This window comes from Mesoplodon densirostris, chromosome 12 (genome assembly GCF_025265405.1).
Source record: "Mesoplodon densirostris isolate mMesDen1 chromosome 12, mMesDen1 primary haplotype, whole genome shotgun sequence".
NCBI lineage: Eukaryota > Metazoa > Chordata > Mammalia > Artiodactyla > Ziphiidae > Mesoplodon > Mesoplodon densirostris.
Genome location: NC_082672.1, coordinates 572,046 through 590,733, shown reverse-complemented (window position 1 = coordinate 590,733; position 18,688 = coordinate 572,046). Strand labels below are relative to the sequence as shown.

Below are 18,688 nucleotides of genomic sequence, written 5' to 3'. Positions count from 1 at the left end.
TGGATAACTGGTATAATAAAGACGACAAATGTGTACTTGGAATGGGATAGTCTAGTTTCCAGTTGTGATGTTGTAAGAGAAACGAATGAGATGCCACCATTGCATCCTTGGTGCCTGTGACAGAGTATTCGACAAATACTTCTCGAGCAAATTTTAAAATATGTATCCTCTACGGGGTTTTGATCATTTAAATTCTTCATGGAAGGTCAACAGTAAAAGTGGCCGCGAGGCAAATCACACCGCTACGTAGCACAGAATTTGACTTGTTCGACATCAAGAAAATTACTCCAACATCCAATGTTGACTCCATCCCATTTTGATGAAGTCAAAATGCACTTAATAGTTCTAAAACAAAAACTCTATCGAAATTTAGGTATCAATTTTAACATTTCCAAAGTGTTTATAAAAATTATTCCAGATTTCTGGTTAAAGTCTGTTTAAAGGGCTATTTGCTTTTACAATTTTCTTCTATTCTGGTTGATTTAAAGATTTTCCTTCAAAACAGTCATTCCAGACTGTTTAACAATCCCAGGGATGATAAATCTTAACATATTCTATTTATATCCATTAATGTCTTAATAAAATTGAGATGGTTTAAAGGTAATCTGCCCTTCAAGGCAAGCTGGGTGGACTAAATAAATTCCAAACACTCTCTTCATAAGATGGGCTGACTACCATAAGACGATAAGCTGATCAAAACAGTGCACTTTTCCAGACAGATGAAAGCTAAAAGATTTTGTATCCTTAAAATACAAAAATAGCTCTGGATGACAGAAAAATACAGGAAGAATGAAGAAAACGAAAGGAAAAAGAAATTCTACTTCCTAGTTCTGTCCTGGAAGAAAACAAGTCATAACAAAGTAAGTGCTTGGGGTTTTATTCTTTAATAAAACAGATCAGTCCAACAGTTCCAAGGTACAAACCTAACCAGTTCTGAACTGATCAAGGACAGTGGCACAGAACTCAGTCCTTCCGCAGAGGCACAGTCTCCTCCCTGATGCCCTCCTTGGTCACGACGCAGATCCTGAGCGCGTCCCCAGTGTACACGTCCCTCTCGGCAGCAGAAATGAAGACATCTTTCACGAGCCGCATGGCTCTGTCCAAGGACAGTGGGACGTGCTCCACATTCTGCATGTTCTTAAAACCAACCTGATGGGACAGAAAACTTGGATGAGGCATCACGTGACCATACAAAGGCAGTCCAGTCTCCCCCAAAGCTTTCACACGTCTCAGGGTTCAAAATGAATACATCACACAACCTTCAAATGTCCCTCAACTGAAGTATTTCCAGCCCTGGCTGAATTACACATACCTAACACCCGGCAAATATCCACGGAGACAAAGCCCCTGCTCTTGAGAAGCACGCAGTAGAGGGGTGAACATAGGTAAGCAAACTATCGTTACAGAATCTGCTGAAACTAAGAAGAAAATAGAGCCAGGAGAGCCCCAAGCTGTCATAACTAAATCTCCTGGGAGAAGAAAAGAAAGGCTTCAGCAGAAAAGACATCTGAGTAGAGGAGTGCTAAAGGATAAACGAGTTAAAGGATGGAGTAACATTCCAGATGGAGGCTGTGGTATCTCCAAAGGGATGGAGATGGGAAGGCACGTCATTTCAAGGATCTGAGTGGAATATGGAGTGACAGGAGAGGAGGCAGATAAGCAATAAGCAGAAGTAACTACATAACACATTTTAGACAAGCAAGGATGAAACAGGGAAGTAAGCTTGGAGGCAAAAAGGGTGTTGGGAAATAAACACAATGATCCAGGCAAGACGCCAGGCAAGCCTGAACGTAGCCGGCAGTAACAGAAAAGGGGGCAAATTAAAAATATACTTGGAAATTAGAATAAAAAATGAGGTGACACAGGAACGGTGAGATTGGGGGAGAAGTGCATTTTCATGATTTCAGGTAAAAATGGCAAGAGGAGAACCAAAAACATGGACCAACCATTGTAGACAGAAGCGCCTTCAAAGCCGTGAGAACAGGGAAGAAGCTGGAGCCATGGAAGTGAGCGGCAGCAGGAGAGCCAGTAGAACAGAGACAAGAAGGCTGGGTGGGGCAAATCAGCCCAGCAAGCTCAGCAGCGAATTACAAAAAAGCGTTGATTTCTGCACTCCCCTAAGCTAATGAAGAGAATGCAGAGAAAGGCACTTCGTGTGAACGCCACCACCCCCTGGACGCAGTCTTATTACCTGGTTGTCAAGCAGGGGCTGCAGCATGGCACTGGCTGAGCCTCCAGCCTTGAAGGAGTCTCTCTGGTAGGACCCCACCGGATCAAAGCTGTACACAGCTCCCTTCCCTTAAAGAAGAAAACAGTCTCCATAAGGATGCATCTTGACCACATTCCCAAATTGTGGTAAAAATAAATCTAATCAAAATGTGATACAAAATGGACTATCAACTTGGCTAAAATTTCAGAAGTGCAGCCTGCCCTTCCCCTCCCCTCCCCTCAGAATACAATCGGAGGCCCACCTGCCCACTCCTGTCCACTATGGCGTCTGCCACCAGGAGCTTCATGCTCTCTTCAAGCTACCATCACCGATTACCACGCCGTGGCTCCCACTATGTATGTGGTCTCACAGGTTCACTAGTTAACAATCACAGGTCCTGCTCTAAGTTCTGCACCAAACTCCTCACAACATTCCTAAAAAACTAACTGGTGTAGTTGCAGTATAGACACAAGTGTAAGATTTTCCTGGTGCTAAATGTGAGAAGCATAAAAAACTTACTGTGTATTTTTAAACTAATAGTAAGCACAGTCTTTAGCATCAGCACCATAAAAAAATCAATTTAATTAAGAAGAAATTCCAGGGACTTCCCTGGAATTCTCTGGCGCAATGGTTAAGAATCCACCTGCCAATGCAGGGGACATGGGTTCAATCCCTGCTCCGGGAAGATCCTACATGCCGCGGAGCAACTAAGTCCGAGCACCACAACTACTGAGCCTGCACTCTAGAGCCCGCGAGCCACAATTACTGAAGCCCACGCGCCTAGAGCCCGTGCTCCGCAACAAGAGAAGCCACCGCAATGAGAACCCGCGCACCGCAACGAAGAGTAGCCCCTACTCGCCGCAACTAGAGAAAAAGTACGTACCCTATGACCCAGTAATAATTTCACTTACAGAATTAAGATTCACCTACAAGTAATGCTTACATAAACACACAAAGCAATATGTACAAGATCATTTCTGTATCTCTTACAGAGCAAAAATTTACAAGCAACCAAATCCATTAGCAGAAAATGGTATGTCAACATAGCAATGTGCAGACTGGGAAGAGGAAGACAGGTCTGTGGGACACATCCATAGGACAATGTAAAATAAAGAGCTCTGTGCTATGTAGAGTACAGTCCTATTTTTGTTTAAAGGCACTAAGTAAACTGTACACACATTTATATATACACACAAAACGTATGGAAAGATTAATAAGCAAACTGTAGTTATTCATCTTTGTGGGATTACAGACAAGAAAAGAAGGGAATCACTTTATATGCTTCGGTATTGAGTTTATTACAAAGAATACATGTCACTAATTTTTAAAAAGGCCTTTTAAAACAACTGTGTTCTGAGTGTGAGAAATTACAGATCATTTATCATTTATGACTGATTTTTTTTTTTTTTTTTTGCGGTACGTGGGCCTCTCACTGTTGTGGCCTCTCCCGTTGCGGAGCAAAGGCTCCGGACGCACAGGCTCAGCGGCCATGGCTCACGGGCCCAGCCGCTCCGTGGCATGTGGGATCTTCCCAGACCGGGGCACAAACCCGTGTCCCCTGCATCGGCAGGCGGACTCTCAACCACTGCGCCACCAGGGAAGCCCGACACAACTGATTTTTAAAACACATTATGCCATAACTGAAACACTCCAGTAGTTACCCTGGGAGATGCGAGATAAGGATAATCTTCTTACTACCATGGACAACCGCCAACGTTAGGTGTGTGTATTTTTCCCACCGCAGAATTATGGAGATATAACCGTAACCCTAACCCGGCTGAGGAGGCTGCACCTGAAAGAACCTGGAGAAGTGCTCTGCTGGGAGCGAGCTTAGAACAAGAAACAAGGTCACGGCGAGCAATGCCACTAACTTCAACACATAAAGAAGCGCTATGAGGTACAAAGCCAAAAGAACAGCTGTATCGCTCATGAGGCCAATAGGCCACAGGTAAAATGAGGCTCAAAAGATTTACCCAAGGGTAAACCAATCTCAGAAAACCACACCCAACAGCTTTGAGGAAAACAGAAGAGTGGAATATACCCAAGACCACAGCTTCAAAGACTCCCTTAGAAAAAGCAAGAGACATCTGTAACATGAGTGCAGAAGGCATGAATCTTGACTGTAAGTATAAAGTGATTTTCCTCATCAAAATAATTCTTAAAAAGTGCGATGATTTCAAAGTAAAAAATAAAATAAAACCAGACAAGTCCTAGAAAAAAACACAGGTAAGTCTTTGATGGGGAAGGCGTTTCTAACAAAGTTAAGACACTCAATACCATAAAGAAAAGATTGACAGATTTGTATGAAACTCAGAAACTTCTGTGTAGCTAAAGACACATCCCAAAAGGTCAGAGGCCAAGAACACTCTTGCACGGTATCTACCACATACATTACACAGGGTTAACACAGCTGTTCTTATAAATCAGTAAGAAAAAGACTAACCTGCGAATAAGGGAGTAAGCAAAGATTAACACATGGGTCAGTCTCCAAAGAAGAAATGAAAAGGGCAATAAACACGAAGACACCCAACCTCTATAAACAAAAAATACATATAAATTAAAACAACAAAGTATTTACTAGGAAACACGTAGAATGTGTTAAAATTCTGATACTGGTTAGGATGCAAAAACAGAACCAAAAAAACCCAAAACCAAAGAAGGTACTCACACCCCTGCTGGTGGAGTGCAGGAGGCCTCTTTCTGAAGGGCAAGCCCATGGTGTCAGCAGGATGCAAAACATAGAGATATCCTCTGACCCAGAAGCTTGACTTCTAGGAATTTTTTCCAGGGAGATAAGCTAGGTCGGAGAAATACACAAAATTGTATGTACAGGAGTTGTCATATTGTTTATATTAAGAAAACTGGAAACAACCTAAATAACCCTCAGAGGACTGGTGGGGAAACTATGGTGCCACTTTATCCCATATGTCAGCCTGAAATCATTATGCATGTCTTTATCCACCAGCATAAAACTACCTCAGTGATAATACATCCACTGTATAGTCCCAGAAAAACGTATAAACTACATCCTACTTATGTAGTGTACAAGCACGTAGGCACACCAAAATACCTAAAAGCATGTTCGCTAGAAGTTGAGTAGTAATTATCTCTAGGGACAGGCTTTGGGGGATTACTACTTTTACCTTTGTATCTTCCAGTACTATTTGACTTCTATAAGCATTATTGTTTTCATTACAGAAAAACTAAAGCCCTCATTAACTTAGGGAAAATTTTTTAAAAGAGGGCATAATTGCAACTGGAGAGGTAAGGGCACAGAGGTCAAAGTAGATAGCTGTTGACTGTGTGCTAAAGTCAGCTGTTGACCCAGTGTCCTGAGGGTCTCCACAGGAACAGAGCCCCACTTCCACCAACACAAAAGCCAGGAAATAAAATCTCAAAACAGGGACTTCCCTGGTGGCTGAGTGGTTAAGAATCTGCCTGCCAATGCAGGGGACACGGGTTCAAGCCCTGGTCCAGGAAGATCCCACATGCCGTGGAGCAACTAAGCCCGTGCGCCACAACTACTGAACCTGCACTCTAGAGCCCACAAGCCACAACTACTGAAGCCCACGCACCTAGAGCCCATGCTCCGCCACAAGAGATGAAAACGCGATGAGAAGCCCGCACACCGCAACAAAGAATAGCCCCTGCTCGCTGCAACTAGAAAAAGCCTGCGCACAACAACAAAGACCCAACACAGCCAAAAATAAAAAAATTTAAAAAAATTAAAAATCTCAAAACTTCAGCAGAGGCTCTGGACTTGGAGGCACCAGGCTTAAGCATGGACAGGGTAAAAGGCAGGTACAAAAACAGAAGTGTTAAATGGAGAGCTGATGTGCTCCTTCAGTGCAGACCTTTATGACCAGATTTTGATTATCAATCTTCAGTACAAATGGACAGCCAAAATTCAAAAGAAATTTGAAGGAAACCTCCAATGTAGAAGGCAGCAGCCAAAAATAAACAAGATGAAGAAAGCCATCTGAGGGATTCTCTGGTGGCACAGTAGTTAAGAATCTGCCTGCCAATGAAGGGGACAGGGGTTCATCCCTGGCCCAGGAAGATCTCTTCCCACATGCCGTGGAGCAACTAAGCCTGTGCACCACAACTACTGAGCCTGCGCTCTAGAGCCCGCGAGCCACAACTACTGAGCCCGAGTGCTACAGCTACCGAAGCCTGTGCGCCTAGAGCCCGTGCTCCACAACAAGAGAAGCCACAACGAGAAGCCCACGCACCGCAATGAAGAGTAGCCCCAACTCACCGCAACTAGAGGAAGCCCGCGCACAGCAAAGAAGACCCAACACAGCCAAAAATAAAAACAAATAAATAAAATTTTAAAAAAGGAATAAATTGTCTCAGTGGGTATATACATATTCCAAACTTATCAAATTATGCATTAAAAAAAAGCAATTGAGGCTTCCCTGGTGGCGCAGTGGTTGAGAGTCCGCCTGCCGACGCAGGGGACATGGGTTCATGCCCCGGTCCGGGAAGATCCCACATGCCGCGGAGTGGCTAGGCCCGTGAGCCATGGCCGCTGAGCCTGCGCGTCCAGAGCCTGTGCTCCGCAACAGAAGAGGCCTCAACAGTGAGAGGCCCGCGTACCGCAAAAAAAAAAAAAAAAAAAAAAGCAATTGAATGAAATGCAGAGAACACAAGAAAACTTCAAATAAGTACGAAAAAAAATCTAGCAGTAACAGGATACTTAAAAATAAAGGCGCTAACAAATAAGAAAAAGCTCTTGGAAATTAATGATGGCAAAAACAGAAAGCTCAGTAAAGAATGAGGCACTGAAGTTGAGGAAATCTTCAGAGCAGAACAAAAAAATAAACAGGTGGACAACATGCAGGGGAAAAAATGAGAAACTATGGGATCATAACCCAGGTGGCTGTGGAGAAGGCAGGGTTGGGAGAGGAGGAGGAGAGGCAAGAGGAAGGTAGAGGAGACAAAATAAACGAGAAAAGACTCTGGACGAGGAGCCTCGCTGTAACCTTTCAGAACACCAGGATAAAGAAAAGACTCAAAAAACGAAGACTCAAAAAGGTCTCCTGATTCCTTTCTTCAGAAATTTCTCTAGAGATGCACACCACTAAACAAGGAAATAAACCAAGAAAGAGGAAAGCACGGGTGAAAGAGCTGAAGACTGTCCTGGGAAACACAAAAAGAAGGCAAAGGACTGCTTTACTACACACATAAATTGCTCTAAGGAATAAAAATCAAATCAAACCAGACAAGATTAGAGGGGGGGAAAAAAGGTTAGAAATGCCTGAGAATACCACCAAAACAAGCAAGAGTGTAATCACGTGGAAATCAAAGAATAGGGCTCTGAAGTCAAACAGATCCAAGCCTTAGCTCTGCCATTCAGTACACATGAGGTTTCTCCAATCAGTCTGATGCTCAGAAAAACTCAAAGGACATTGTCTGGCCTGCTGAAATTCAATGGTAGCTATTATTAATATTGCTAAAATCAGAATTTATTAACCTGACATTCAAGTCAGACATAAATGAAGTCAAAAAAGGCACCAGAAGTGTCCAGCATGCTGGGTAAGGCAAGCTAACCTGTAGCTAGAATTTAATTACCCAGGTTAAGTGTAATTAATTTCTATGTACCATTTCTGTGCTTTATATTTTCTCTTAGTTTTCAAGCAAGTTTGAAAGCCTGAAAAAACTGTTGTCACCCTAATTTGTCTACATGTAAACCATGGTAGGTAAAATGATCAGAATGCTCCCAGAGGTCACATAGAGGGGCAGAGGTGAGAGTGAGTGAGTGAGTGAGTGAGAGAGAGAGAGAGAGAACAAAGGAAAAACCCATGGAACAGAAACGGACAGGAGTAAAAACTAGAAAGGAGATGAGAAGAACCTGACTCCATCCTACCCAGAAACCTTCCCTCTCAGAAAGACAGACTTGTTTCAATGATACCCAAGACATTTCTGTAACTTCTTTGTACAATGGACTACTCTAAAAGGCATCACAGATCTGTCCTGGGAGATTGTATTTGATTTCTGGAAACAACTAAAAGTCAATTCAAATCAGACCTGGTGAAAAACACTGCTGCCCTTTGATCCATGCTTTGGATCAAAAACAGCATGGAAATGTCAAGTAACAATGCTGATTTTCCCTGGCCCTCATGGTACGACTCTGACAGAAAATCCAAGAGGGATTTTAAAAATGATCCAAAAACACTGGTGGAAATGCACTTCTTTAACACATTACTTTCAAAAAAACCTTTTGAGGTCACGTATGTTTGTCTTACTTAGAATCATACTTAGGTCAAGCTTCTCAAGTCAGGTTTCTTTCTGTAAGATTAAAATGCTAAATATACTATCAAATTCATGCAAGATCTTGAGAAAATAGTGAAACAACTGACTGCCCAACATTCACTTAATACACCACTTGCTGTGTGTCTCTGGATAATCATTTATTTCCCTTTTAGCTTCAGTTTCTTTTTTTTTTTTTTTGCGGTACGCGGGCCTCTCACTGTTGCGGCCTCTCCCGTTGCGGAGCACAGGCTCCGGACGCACAGGCTCAGCGGCCATGGCTCGCGGGCCCAACCGCTCCGCTGCATGTGGGATCTTCCCAGACCGGGGTACGAACCCGTGTCCCCTGCATTGGCAGGCAGACTCTCAACCACTGCGCCACCAGGGGAGCCCTAGCTTCAGTTTCTTCACTGCTTTAATTATGAGAAAATGAAGTTGCTGGGCAACAGGGTATCCGGTTCTTTTCAACTCTGGTTGGAAACACACACATCTAAGAAATGCCACCCTATTCATCATCCAGAAAGAAAACATCCTACCTTCTTCATCGAGTCCCCCGATGATGTTGTACACATAGTAGGGAAAAAAGCGCCTAGAATACAGGATTGTAGACAGCATTGCAGCAATCGCCCCTGTCGTCATGGTCTTATTATTGGAATGTTTATACATCTGCAATTATTAACAAAAATAACAGGCATGTAGAGGCAGAATATATGAAAGCCTAGAACAATGAACAGTAAATTGAAAAGAATGAAAGCCTATCTTGGTGAAATGGGAAAGGATGTCTGTTTCTTTCATGATCAAACAACACAATACTACTAAAATAAAATAATACTTTATTATGTCCTATCATTTTGGGGGGCTACAAACACTCCTATCAGAAAGAATGCTAAGTTTGCCCTCAGCTCTTTGGTTTGAAGGCTACTTTCCATGCCATCCTTATCCCAGGCACTGCTAACTCAAGAGCAAATATACACAAACAGAGCATATGAGGCGACCTGGAGAGGATGTTCCAAATCCAGCTCTCCACTCTGCAAACAGACAGTGGTCAGGAAAGTCCATGGGCCAAATTCAGCCCACCACTTGTTCCTATAAAGTTTTACTGGAACACAGTCTCGTTCATTCATTACATATTGTCTATGTCTGCTTTTGCACAAGGGCAGGGTTGAACAGTTGCCACAGAAACCAAATGGCTCATAAAGTTGAAGATATCTGCTATGCTAACTCCTGATCAGACTCAGATATAAGTCCCTCCCTTTGCAGAGTAGATACCTGTGAGATCTGAGGGCAGCACCCTTACTGTGTGTGAATACAGTACAGTGGTCTTGATCCTTAGAGCATCTACCATGGAGAACAGAAGTATCCAAAAGAGCATCTTATACAGTGATTTCCAATCTTAGATTTACTACATCCTTAGGAATCCCAAATTATCCAATAAAATAAACTTAAGTTCACCAATTTGTCAGCTACATCTCTAAACAGAAACCTAAGAAGTACAATAAAATCAAACAATGACAAATACTGAAGAAAGATGAGAAATGAGCTACTTGGATAAATCAGTGTATAGAAACATTTTTTCCACAGTTATAAAGAAAATTCTTAATTTCATTTCAAAACCAAGCACCAATATTTATTCACCTCACCATTTACACAATAATATATGAAAGAAAAATTTCAAGGACTGTACATTGAGTTGAACTCACTGTTGCTTGTTTTATTTTATTAACAAAACACTACTCTCCATGTCATGTTTATTTTTGTCCTCTAAATGCCATTTATAAAATATGCATTAGGAGTCATACAAATACATCAATAAATATAAGTCACTAAAGCTTTCAATATAAATAGGTTTTAAGTAAATGTTAATAATTGATAAATAGTGAATGAAATCATTTCTACACATTCAAAAAGCAAGTATCAGTTAAGCAAATTCATTATATACTCCAGTGACACCACTCATAATCTTACAAATAGGCAAAACAGAACGCGACCAACCCGGCTCATTTCTTCATGTACCAGCTGGACTTACCAACTACTAATTAAAAAATTACGACACGTAGCCCACAAAATTAAATAAGAAAATTAACAGCATATAATATTGACACTGTAAATATCAGCAGTTTAAAAAATGTCAGCAGGCTATAACTGATTAAGAAACAGAGCTACATTTCTGAATATTGACATATGGTGACTGAGAACCCTACTCCAACCCTATACTGTTACCAACTAAGAAAAGAGTAGTTACTGGTTATTATCACAGATAAAGTCCATTTTAGTACAGTCCAAATTACACCTATCCTATTCCCCCTGAAACTACCTGCAGCAAATACTGCTAATGCATACGGGCGATAATCAGAATCCAGACGGGCCTCTGCTTTCCTCTGGTCAGCACTCCTTTGTTCTTTATGCCTCCCCAGCTCCCACAAAAGACATGCAGGCAATGTCAGCCTTTAAAAACTGTACAACAGCTTAGTCTGTCGCGTTCTTACTTCTTCCGAATACCACCCTTTTTGTCTCTTCCACCCTCACCCACCTTGCGTCAAATCTCCTTCCTCAGCTAGCTATTAACTAAAGCCTGTTGAGGGGCAGGTGACAATGGCGCAGGTTGTGCCTCTGGCCCAAACAGCTGGCTTGTTCCTTCTTCGCCTGCTCTTGCTAACAGTGCAGTGCCATTAAAGAGAGCGTGTCAGCTGGCGGGGCTCCAGACCAAGCTTCGGCCTAAAAGTTTGCCTCCTCTGCAGAAATCGATTTGTTTCATTTCTGAGGGAAGAGTATCTTCAGAAGAAACCCCTCCCTGTCTGCCTCAAAAAAGGCAGATAATCCTTTACTTTATACTGTACATATATTTTAACAGGAGGAACTTGCTGTAGTTTCACATTATGCTACTTTGATGATGCTGCATTACCACTATCATTTCATTTCCAGGATAGGTTACTTTCACCTGCTAAACTAGCTCTTCTCCAGCTATTCTGAGCAAGTCATGATGTATGCTTAAAAGAATCTAAAGAACTGTTATTAGCTTTCAACAGTGTAGACATATACAAAAGCATCTACCTTTAGTCTTGCTTCAATAATCTTTGTCAGGGTAAGACAGTCTCCATGAAAACCGCTACATCCAATGACTGTTTTGTCTGTTCTGTAAAAAAAAAACAAAAAAAAAAACACATTTCAGGAAACGGAGTTGGTTTGACAGTAAAGGAAAACATGTCTTGGGTAATTTTAAATTGAAAACTCCCGTTCCCATTATTCACCAAATGGTAACGGGACAACTACTATTTAGTTAGCTCTTTTTGGGGGGAGGCGGGGGCTGGGGAGGTCCTGTATCCCAACACGTCACTCAAAAGAATAAATGAAACTATGAATGGACTAAGGAAAATATGACTGAATTTTTTTTACAACCTTAGGTTGAGGGCAGCCAATTTACATATGATACAACCCAATGTCCACACAGAAAAGCTTTATAAATTTTATTACATAAAAAATTAAAACTTCTGGGCCTCCCTGGTGGCGCAAGTGGTTGAGAGTCCGCCTGCCGATGCAGGGGATGCGGGTTCGTGCCCCGGTCTGGGAGAATCCCATATGCCGCGGAGCGGCTGGGCCCGTGAGCCATGGCCGCTGAGCCTGTGCGTCCGGAGCCTGCGCGTCCGGAGCCTGTGCTCCGCAACGGGGGAGGCCACAACAGTGAGAGGCCCGCATACCGAAAAAAAAAAAATAAAATAAAATAAATAAAACTTCTATAAAAATACAATGAACAAAGTTTAAAAAAAAAAGAACCGAGAGCACTGTTGCCCAGGTTCAATCCCTGGTCGGGGAACTGAGATCCCATAACCCGCTCGGCATAGCCAAAAAGAAAAAGAAAAAGAACTAAGGAAATATATTTGTAGTACATACAACCAAAGTCTAATTTTAATTTCCTTATTCTACAAAGGGTTCCTAAAAATATGAAAAGCATTAACAGCACAATGGCTCACGGGGATGCAATACACAGCATGGTGACTACAGTTAATAAGCCTGTGTTGCGTATTTAAAAGTTGCTAATAGAGTAGATCTTAGAAGTTCTCATCACAAGGAAACAAATGCCATAACTATGTGTGGTAAAAGACATTAACCAGACTAATTGTGATCATTTTGTAATATATACAAATACAGAATCATTATGTTGTATACCTGAAACTATTATATGTCAATTATACCTCAATTTAAAAAAAAACACAATGGAACGATGGGTAACTTATATGAAAGTCACATAAAAAGAGACACAAGTCACCGTAAACATATAAAAGAACCTCCATGCCAATCAGAAATTCATATCTAAATAAGAGACGATTTCAACCTATTAGACTAATAATGCCTAATGCTGGTGACGTTGTGGGAAATGTGTATTCTCAGATACTGGTAAAGAGTATACAGTGATGCAAGTTTTTAGAAGGCTCGTTTGACAGTATCTAGTAGAAATTTAACTGCACACCATTTTCACTCAATAATTCCACTGCTAGAAATTCATCCAGTCAACATACTTATGCAAGTTTGCAAAGATATACTCTAGGTTCACTTGTGTGTAAGTATACATATTATTTTAATGGCTCTCCAAAACAAAACAAACAAAAACAACCCAAATGCCCACCAGAGGGAAACTGATAAAATTTTGGTACATCTATGTCTCAAAAATTAATTCCCAAGTCTTGACATGTATAAGGAAACACAAACCAATCTCATCAAGAGATAATCAGCAGAGGCCACATGATACCCTTCCTCTCAGAAATTTAAGAATGACTCATACAAAACATACTTGTCCAGCTGGGGAGACCACTGGCACGTCCAGGGGCATCACCAGCATTTCCTGATCTACCCCCATAACCAACCGCACTGCACTGAGCCTAAGACCCCCAATACACACAAGGCTTCATTGCCTATACTACTAAGAAGAGTTGACAGTACCAAGAGGGTAGGACAAAATCTGAGCTTAAAACTGCTTTCGCCAAATAGCCAGGTACATAAATGAAGAGGCGTTTTTATGCAAAGAATAAAGAGGAAATGTAAGTCTCAAACAGGTGGGCAAGAGGCAGACTTGGCTCTAGGCCAGCCCCAAAGGGCATGGGATCAGAGGCACGCAGGCAATTCAACTGCATGTAAGGTCTAGTGCAAAAGATGCGTGACAGGAACACAGGAAGTCATTAATGTTCTGTCTCTATATACCTGAAGAATTTCATTAAAAAAAAAAAAGGGCATTCACTTAGGCAGCACACAAACTAAAACAGAACATTACAAAGATGAGCAGAATCTTGCACAAGGATAATATATATCAAATTACGTATTTAAATTTTATTTATGACGTTACTACTTTCAAATCATAAAAGTTACAACTTAGAAGAAAAAATTATAGCATGGGTACACTACCAATCGGAGAAGAGAAAGGGGTATCAAAAGACAGAAGTGGACAGAAAGGGAACTGGGAAGATGAAGACAAGTTTACTGTTCTTGAGGTTAAGATGTGGGCTAGCTCATGCCCTGCAGCACCGCAAGGCCCACCCAAAGGACCCGAACCTCATCAGTCCACTCCTGCTACAATTCAAGGTTAAGATGATCTTGTGGACTAACGTAGGCATAACCACCACTTTTAACTGTGTCTAAAAATGTTAAATACAAACCACTGCTAACATGCAAGATGCATTTAGGTAATTTATGCAGGCTTTCTCCCCCTGTACACATGACTTTATATTCTTATGTTTTAGAAAAAATATAAGCACCCCATTAAAACTGTGAATCATGGATATAACTGCTTACGATATGGTTAAATTGAATGTTTCAGGTTATTTTCTTTTTTAAGGTGATTAAAAAAATTCAATATATTAATGGATGCATAGAAGGATGAAAGTATGTATAATAAAGTAATAATAATTAAATACTGATAAGATCTAGATGATAGTATATGAGTGTTCACTACAAAATTATCCTACCTTTGTCGTATATTTGAAATTTTTCATAAGATGCTGAGGTAAAAAATATTTAAGTTACCAAAAGCACTGTTGGTACCTAGATATGGCAAATATCATGAAGACAACATACTGAATTATTAGAAAACAATTTCCTAACAAAAATGCAAGCTAAGCTCCAAACAGGCAATTTAAAAATTCATGAAACAAGTCATTTAGAAGTGAAATCTCCTGCAGTATTAAATCATCACAAGATGCTGAGAATGTGTCCTTAGAAATATTTACTTACAATTTGTAACATTTGGGGCTGTCCCGTGTGTGAATTGAAAACCCCTCACTCAATCGGGTGTCAGAAGCAACAATTGAAAAATCTTCTCCAGCAATTGCCAATACAGTACTGAGGGGAAAAGAAAGACAAAAAAGAAAATTCATGAATTCTTCTGAATGGTAATAACACCTTTCCCAAAATGAGAATGCTCCACAGCATATATTGGGATAAAATATACTACATGTAAGCAAGTGCAGGATTCAGATGGAAGAGGAAAGATCGGGGAGAGGATCCCTGGCTACAGGTCATCTGGGAAAAAATATGAAGTACTCCGTAAAAGACACAAGCCTAAATCAGAGCAAAGGTTCCTTAGCAGAAGGTAACAGAAAAAAATCACTAAGTTATCACTATCATCAAAAAGTTAATATCTACCGATACTATAAAACAGCCAAAGGCCATGGCCCTGCCCGCCGTGGGGTGGGAGGGCAGTTAGGTGTAGATAGTGGTGCTACAACACAAACTATCTGAGCTCAGGGAAGAGAGGCTTAGTGTTTTTCTTTTCTTTTTAAATATTTATTTTTCTGTTTTAAAAAAATTTATATTCTCTTGCACATAAAAGTCATAAGCACGTATGTATAAATATATATATATTTTTGCTCATTTTAAGAAACTATCCCACTTTTTATTTTTTTAATTTATTTTTTTATACAGCAGGTTCTTATTAGTCAACCATTTTATACACATCAGTATATACATGTCAATCCCAATCTCCCAAATCATCACACACACCCCCCACCCCCGTAAGATTATTTTTGTATTTTTTATTTTTTGGCCACGCCAAGCGGCATGTGGTATCTTAGTTCCCTCACCAGGGATGGAAGCCCTGCCCCCTGCATTGGAAGTGCAGTCTTAACCACTGGACCTCCAGGGAAGTCCAAAAGGCTTAATGTTTTTCATTTCTTTATATCCAAGTCTTTATATTATGTCTTGCACTCAGGAAGACAGCCAAATATCTGTTGGAAAATGGACCAACAAAGAACAAACTTTTCCCTTTGTGGCTGTGTGGTTCATGATAGCAGTTTAGTGGAGGCCTAGAGCATGAGCTCTAAAAGCAGACCGTCTGGGTTCTAAGTCTGGCTCTCCTGCTTAGCAGGTAATGAGATGGTGGGTAAGTTGCTTAACTTCTCAAGGCCTCAATGTCCTCATATGCGTATCAGAGATCATAACAGTAGCTATCTTATTTGGGCGTTAGAGGATAAAATGAGTTAATAATTGTTAAGCCCTCATACCAGTGCCTGACACATAACTGGTCCTCCAGTAAGTGTCAGCTATGATCCTTGTGGCATAAGCATGGGCAGCAGAGTATGATCACTGAGAACCTGGGCTCTGGAGTTGCCCGAAACCCGTCCCTGCCACTTAACAGCTCTGTGACCTTGGACAAATCATCCAAGTTCAAGCTGATGATATCAGCAGCTGCTGTGTTAAAGGGTGGCTGTGAGAATTAGACGGCATGACCCACATAGAACACCTGCGCTGTGCCTCACAGAACATAAGCGCTCAGAAAACTTAGGCCATTATTCTTACCGAGGTGGGATGGCACTAAAACTCTCAAGTAGAAAAGGATGGTATTGCAGATAACATGAACACTGAATAAAGGAAAACCGGTATAATTCAAATAAAACATTCAAACAACTTATTCAGGTGTCCCTTTTTGTGTATACAAGTGGAGTGGCATAAGGCTTATGTGATGGACAGATCCAACAGCAGAAAATCTCACATGGAAAAGCACAGATCTAGGAATTTTTGTGAGGAACCAAAGGTTATACAAGCAGAATGAGAAAAGTTCCTTCTGCAAAGTGGAGTTTTAAGAAGACTACTGTGACGATAACACTATATGTGAAATAGGATGGAAACTCTTTCAATAAGACTAATGCAGTAGGAAGGTAGCAACGTGAACAGGAAGAAACAGGTAATATAAACACACGAACTGTACAGGTTTTTGTAACTACCAAAATGTGTTAGAAGCTGGAAGAGCCAATTTTGACATCCAAGATTTTAAACTCTGACAAGCAGCATGATGGCCTAATTATAAGCAGTGTAAATGAGAAGTGATTGAGAGGAATAATTTGTTTGCTTTTTGTTTTAATATCTTAAGTTATGGTGAGGGCAGAAAATCCAGGTGGAAAGTTGTATTTAAGAAGCCAGAATCGAGGGGCTCATGAAAGGTAAAACTGAAGAAACAGATCCGGGAGTATCTTCCCATAAATGAAACACGTGAGAGTACTCAGTGACAAATGTGAAGGCTAATCAGTTGGAGTTTAACCACATTTAGTCAGAATAGAAAAAGACATAGGACTAAGTTTTATTTTGTAGAAGCAAAGGCTGCCCAAGAGCCAGCAGGAGTAAATATTAAAGAAAAAGAAGGAAGACTGAGAAAAGGTAATTCAATCATGAGAAAGCCATAGCAACTAACTTTAGGGCAGTAATTGGATTACAAAGGTTAAAAAGTGAGTAATGGACACTGAACACCTTATAAGTCTTATATAGAATCTGCAACAGCCTCATGAAATGGGTCTATTAACGCATTTTGTGGTATAACTACTTCATTAGTTGTCATAGGAAATATTTGGAAGTGCAATAATAAAAGCATACATAAACTCCATGGCAACACAGCTATGGATTCAAATCCTGGGGCTCAACTTCACACCAGCTCTGTGACTTAAAAAATTTAACTTCTAAGCGCCCAGGCTCATTTGTAAAATTGAGGCATATACCATCTAACACTCAGTCATCATGAGGATTAAAAAAGATAACTGCTTTCAATTTACAAAATGCTTCTCCTTTGATTCTCCCCTCGCCAAAATATGAGTAGCTAAGAAAGACAAGGAAATCTGGGTTCAAGAAGTTGAGGGGTACCCAAAGACCACAGTGCTCTTCAGTGGCAGAAACAAGGCTAAATTCATAGCCTTCCACCCTGTTTGCAACATACCGCAAAAATCTGCATTAAAATTTCAAATCCATAAGGACCTGATTAATTAACCTGGTTGCCTTAAAGGACCCTCTGTTTGTTCCAGTTGGGAGCGGATATTTTAAAGTACAAAGTTTGGTCGGTAAACTATAATCAGTGCTTAAATATACAGCTTTTCTTTGTTAGGAGTCCTAAACAGAGTGTTTTTCCACAACCCCGATTCTTTTAGTGTACTATCAAGGAAAAGTATTATTTAAGATAAGGATGGTAACTATAAAAAAAAAGACAACTTGAATGCAACACGCAAGAATACAATATTCAAAGGTCCCCCTTCTGAGTATTTTTTTTCCTTAACTTACGCTAACCCTTAAAAATAAACACTTATCTATGAAACTAAGTCTGGCCGACTAATCCTACCCACTATTTAAAATAACAGAAAATGATGAAGTAGTTTGATTTAGCTACAGACACAACTACACCTAACGACACGGCCAATCAATCCTAACTCTTTCATCGCAGATGCTCAACCTGCCCCTTGCCTGCTGGCGCGAGAAACACGTTCAGATAGTAAGGAAAGGTTAGGTCCATTTTTAAAGCTCTTCCAGAGCAGAGCCCAGATATCAATTTCTACCTCCTGTCCATGCAAACCTGCCCGTCCACATCGAGACCCAGTGACCGGACTGTAAGGTGAAGCCCTGAGGAACAAGATCGAACCGAGAAACCACGGAGAGGGAGGCCTGCGGCTGGCGGGGCAAAGCCGGGTAGCCATGCCGACAGCCTTAGGCAGGGACATGGGGGGAGAAAGAGGAAGCGGCGGCTCTGCGGGCTTTACCCTCCGTTGAAAGCGTAGGGCGAAAAGCGCAGCTGCAAAGGGCCCGCGGCGCTGTGAGGCTCCATGGCCGGGTCTCTGCCCGGACCCGAGTACGCGGCTACCGAGGACAACATTCCTCTGCTCCGCTCCTGCTGTCTCACGGCGAGATGGCGGCCCCTACCGGAAATGGCGCCACTTCCGGCTGCGCGGCGCTGCCTACGGCCGCTCGGTATCACGCCGGTCGATCATT

General features: G+C 41.3%; 1 protein-coding gene across 1 annotated transcript; it reads right to left on the bottom strand.

Annotated features, from left to right (window-relative positions):
* Positions 1-865: 865 nt before the first annotated feature.
* On the bottom strand, positions 866-18,637 carry PSMB1 (proteasome 20S subunit beta 1). The gene is made up of 6 exons (XM_060114779.1): positions 18,460-18,637; positions 14,681-14,788; positions 11,513-11,594; positions 8,998-9,127; positions 2,192-2,298; positions 866-1,149 (listed from the first exon to the last, which is right to left on the bottom strand). Exons 1-6 carry the CDS (start codon positions 18,570-18,572, stop codon positions 964-966), a joined length of 726 nt encoding a protein of 241 aa, XP_059970762.1. The 5' UTR covers positions 18,573-18,637; the 3' UTR covers positions 866-963.
* Between the last annotated feature and the right edge of the window lie 51 nt (positions 18,638-18,688).

Excerpts from the sequence above, each read along its gene's own strand:
- PSMB1 (XM_060114779.1), bottom strand. The coding sequence starts at position 18,572 with ATGTTGTCCTCGGTAGCCGCGTACTCGGGTCCGGGCAGAGACCCGGCC. Across the intron at positions 14,789-18,459 it reads CCCTACGCTTTCAACGGAGG|TACTGTATTGGCAATTGCTG; the intron begins GTAAAGCCCGCA and ends TTTTCCCCTCAG. Across the intron at positions 1,150-2,191 it reads AGCCCCTGCTTGACAACCAG|GTTGGTTTTAAGAACATGCA; the intron begins GTAATAAGACTG and ends CTGTCCCATCAG.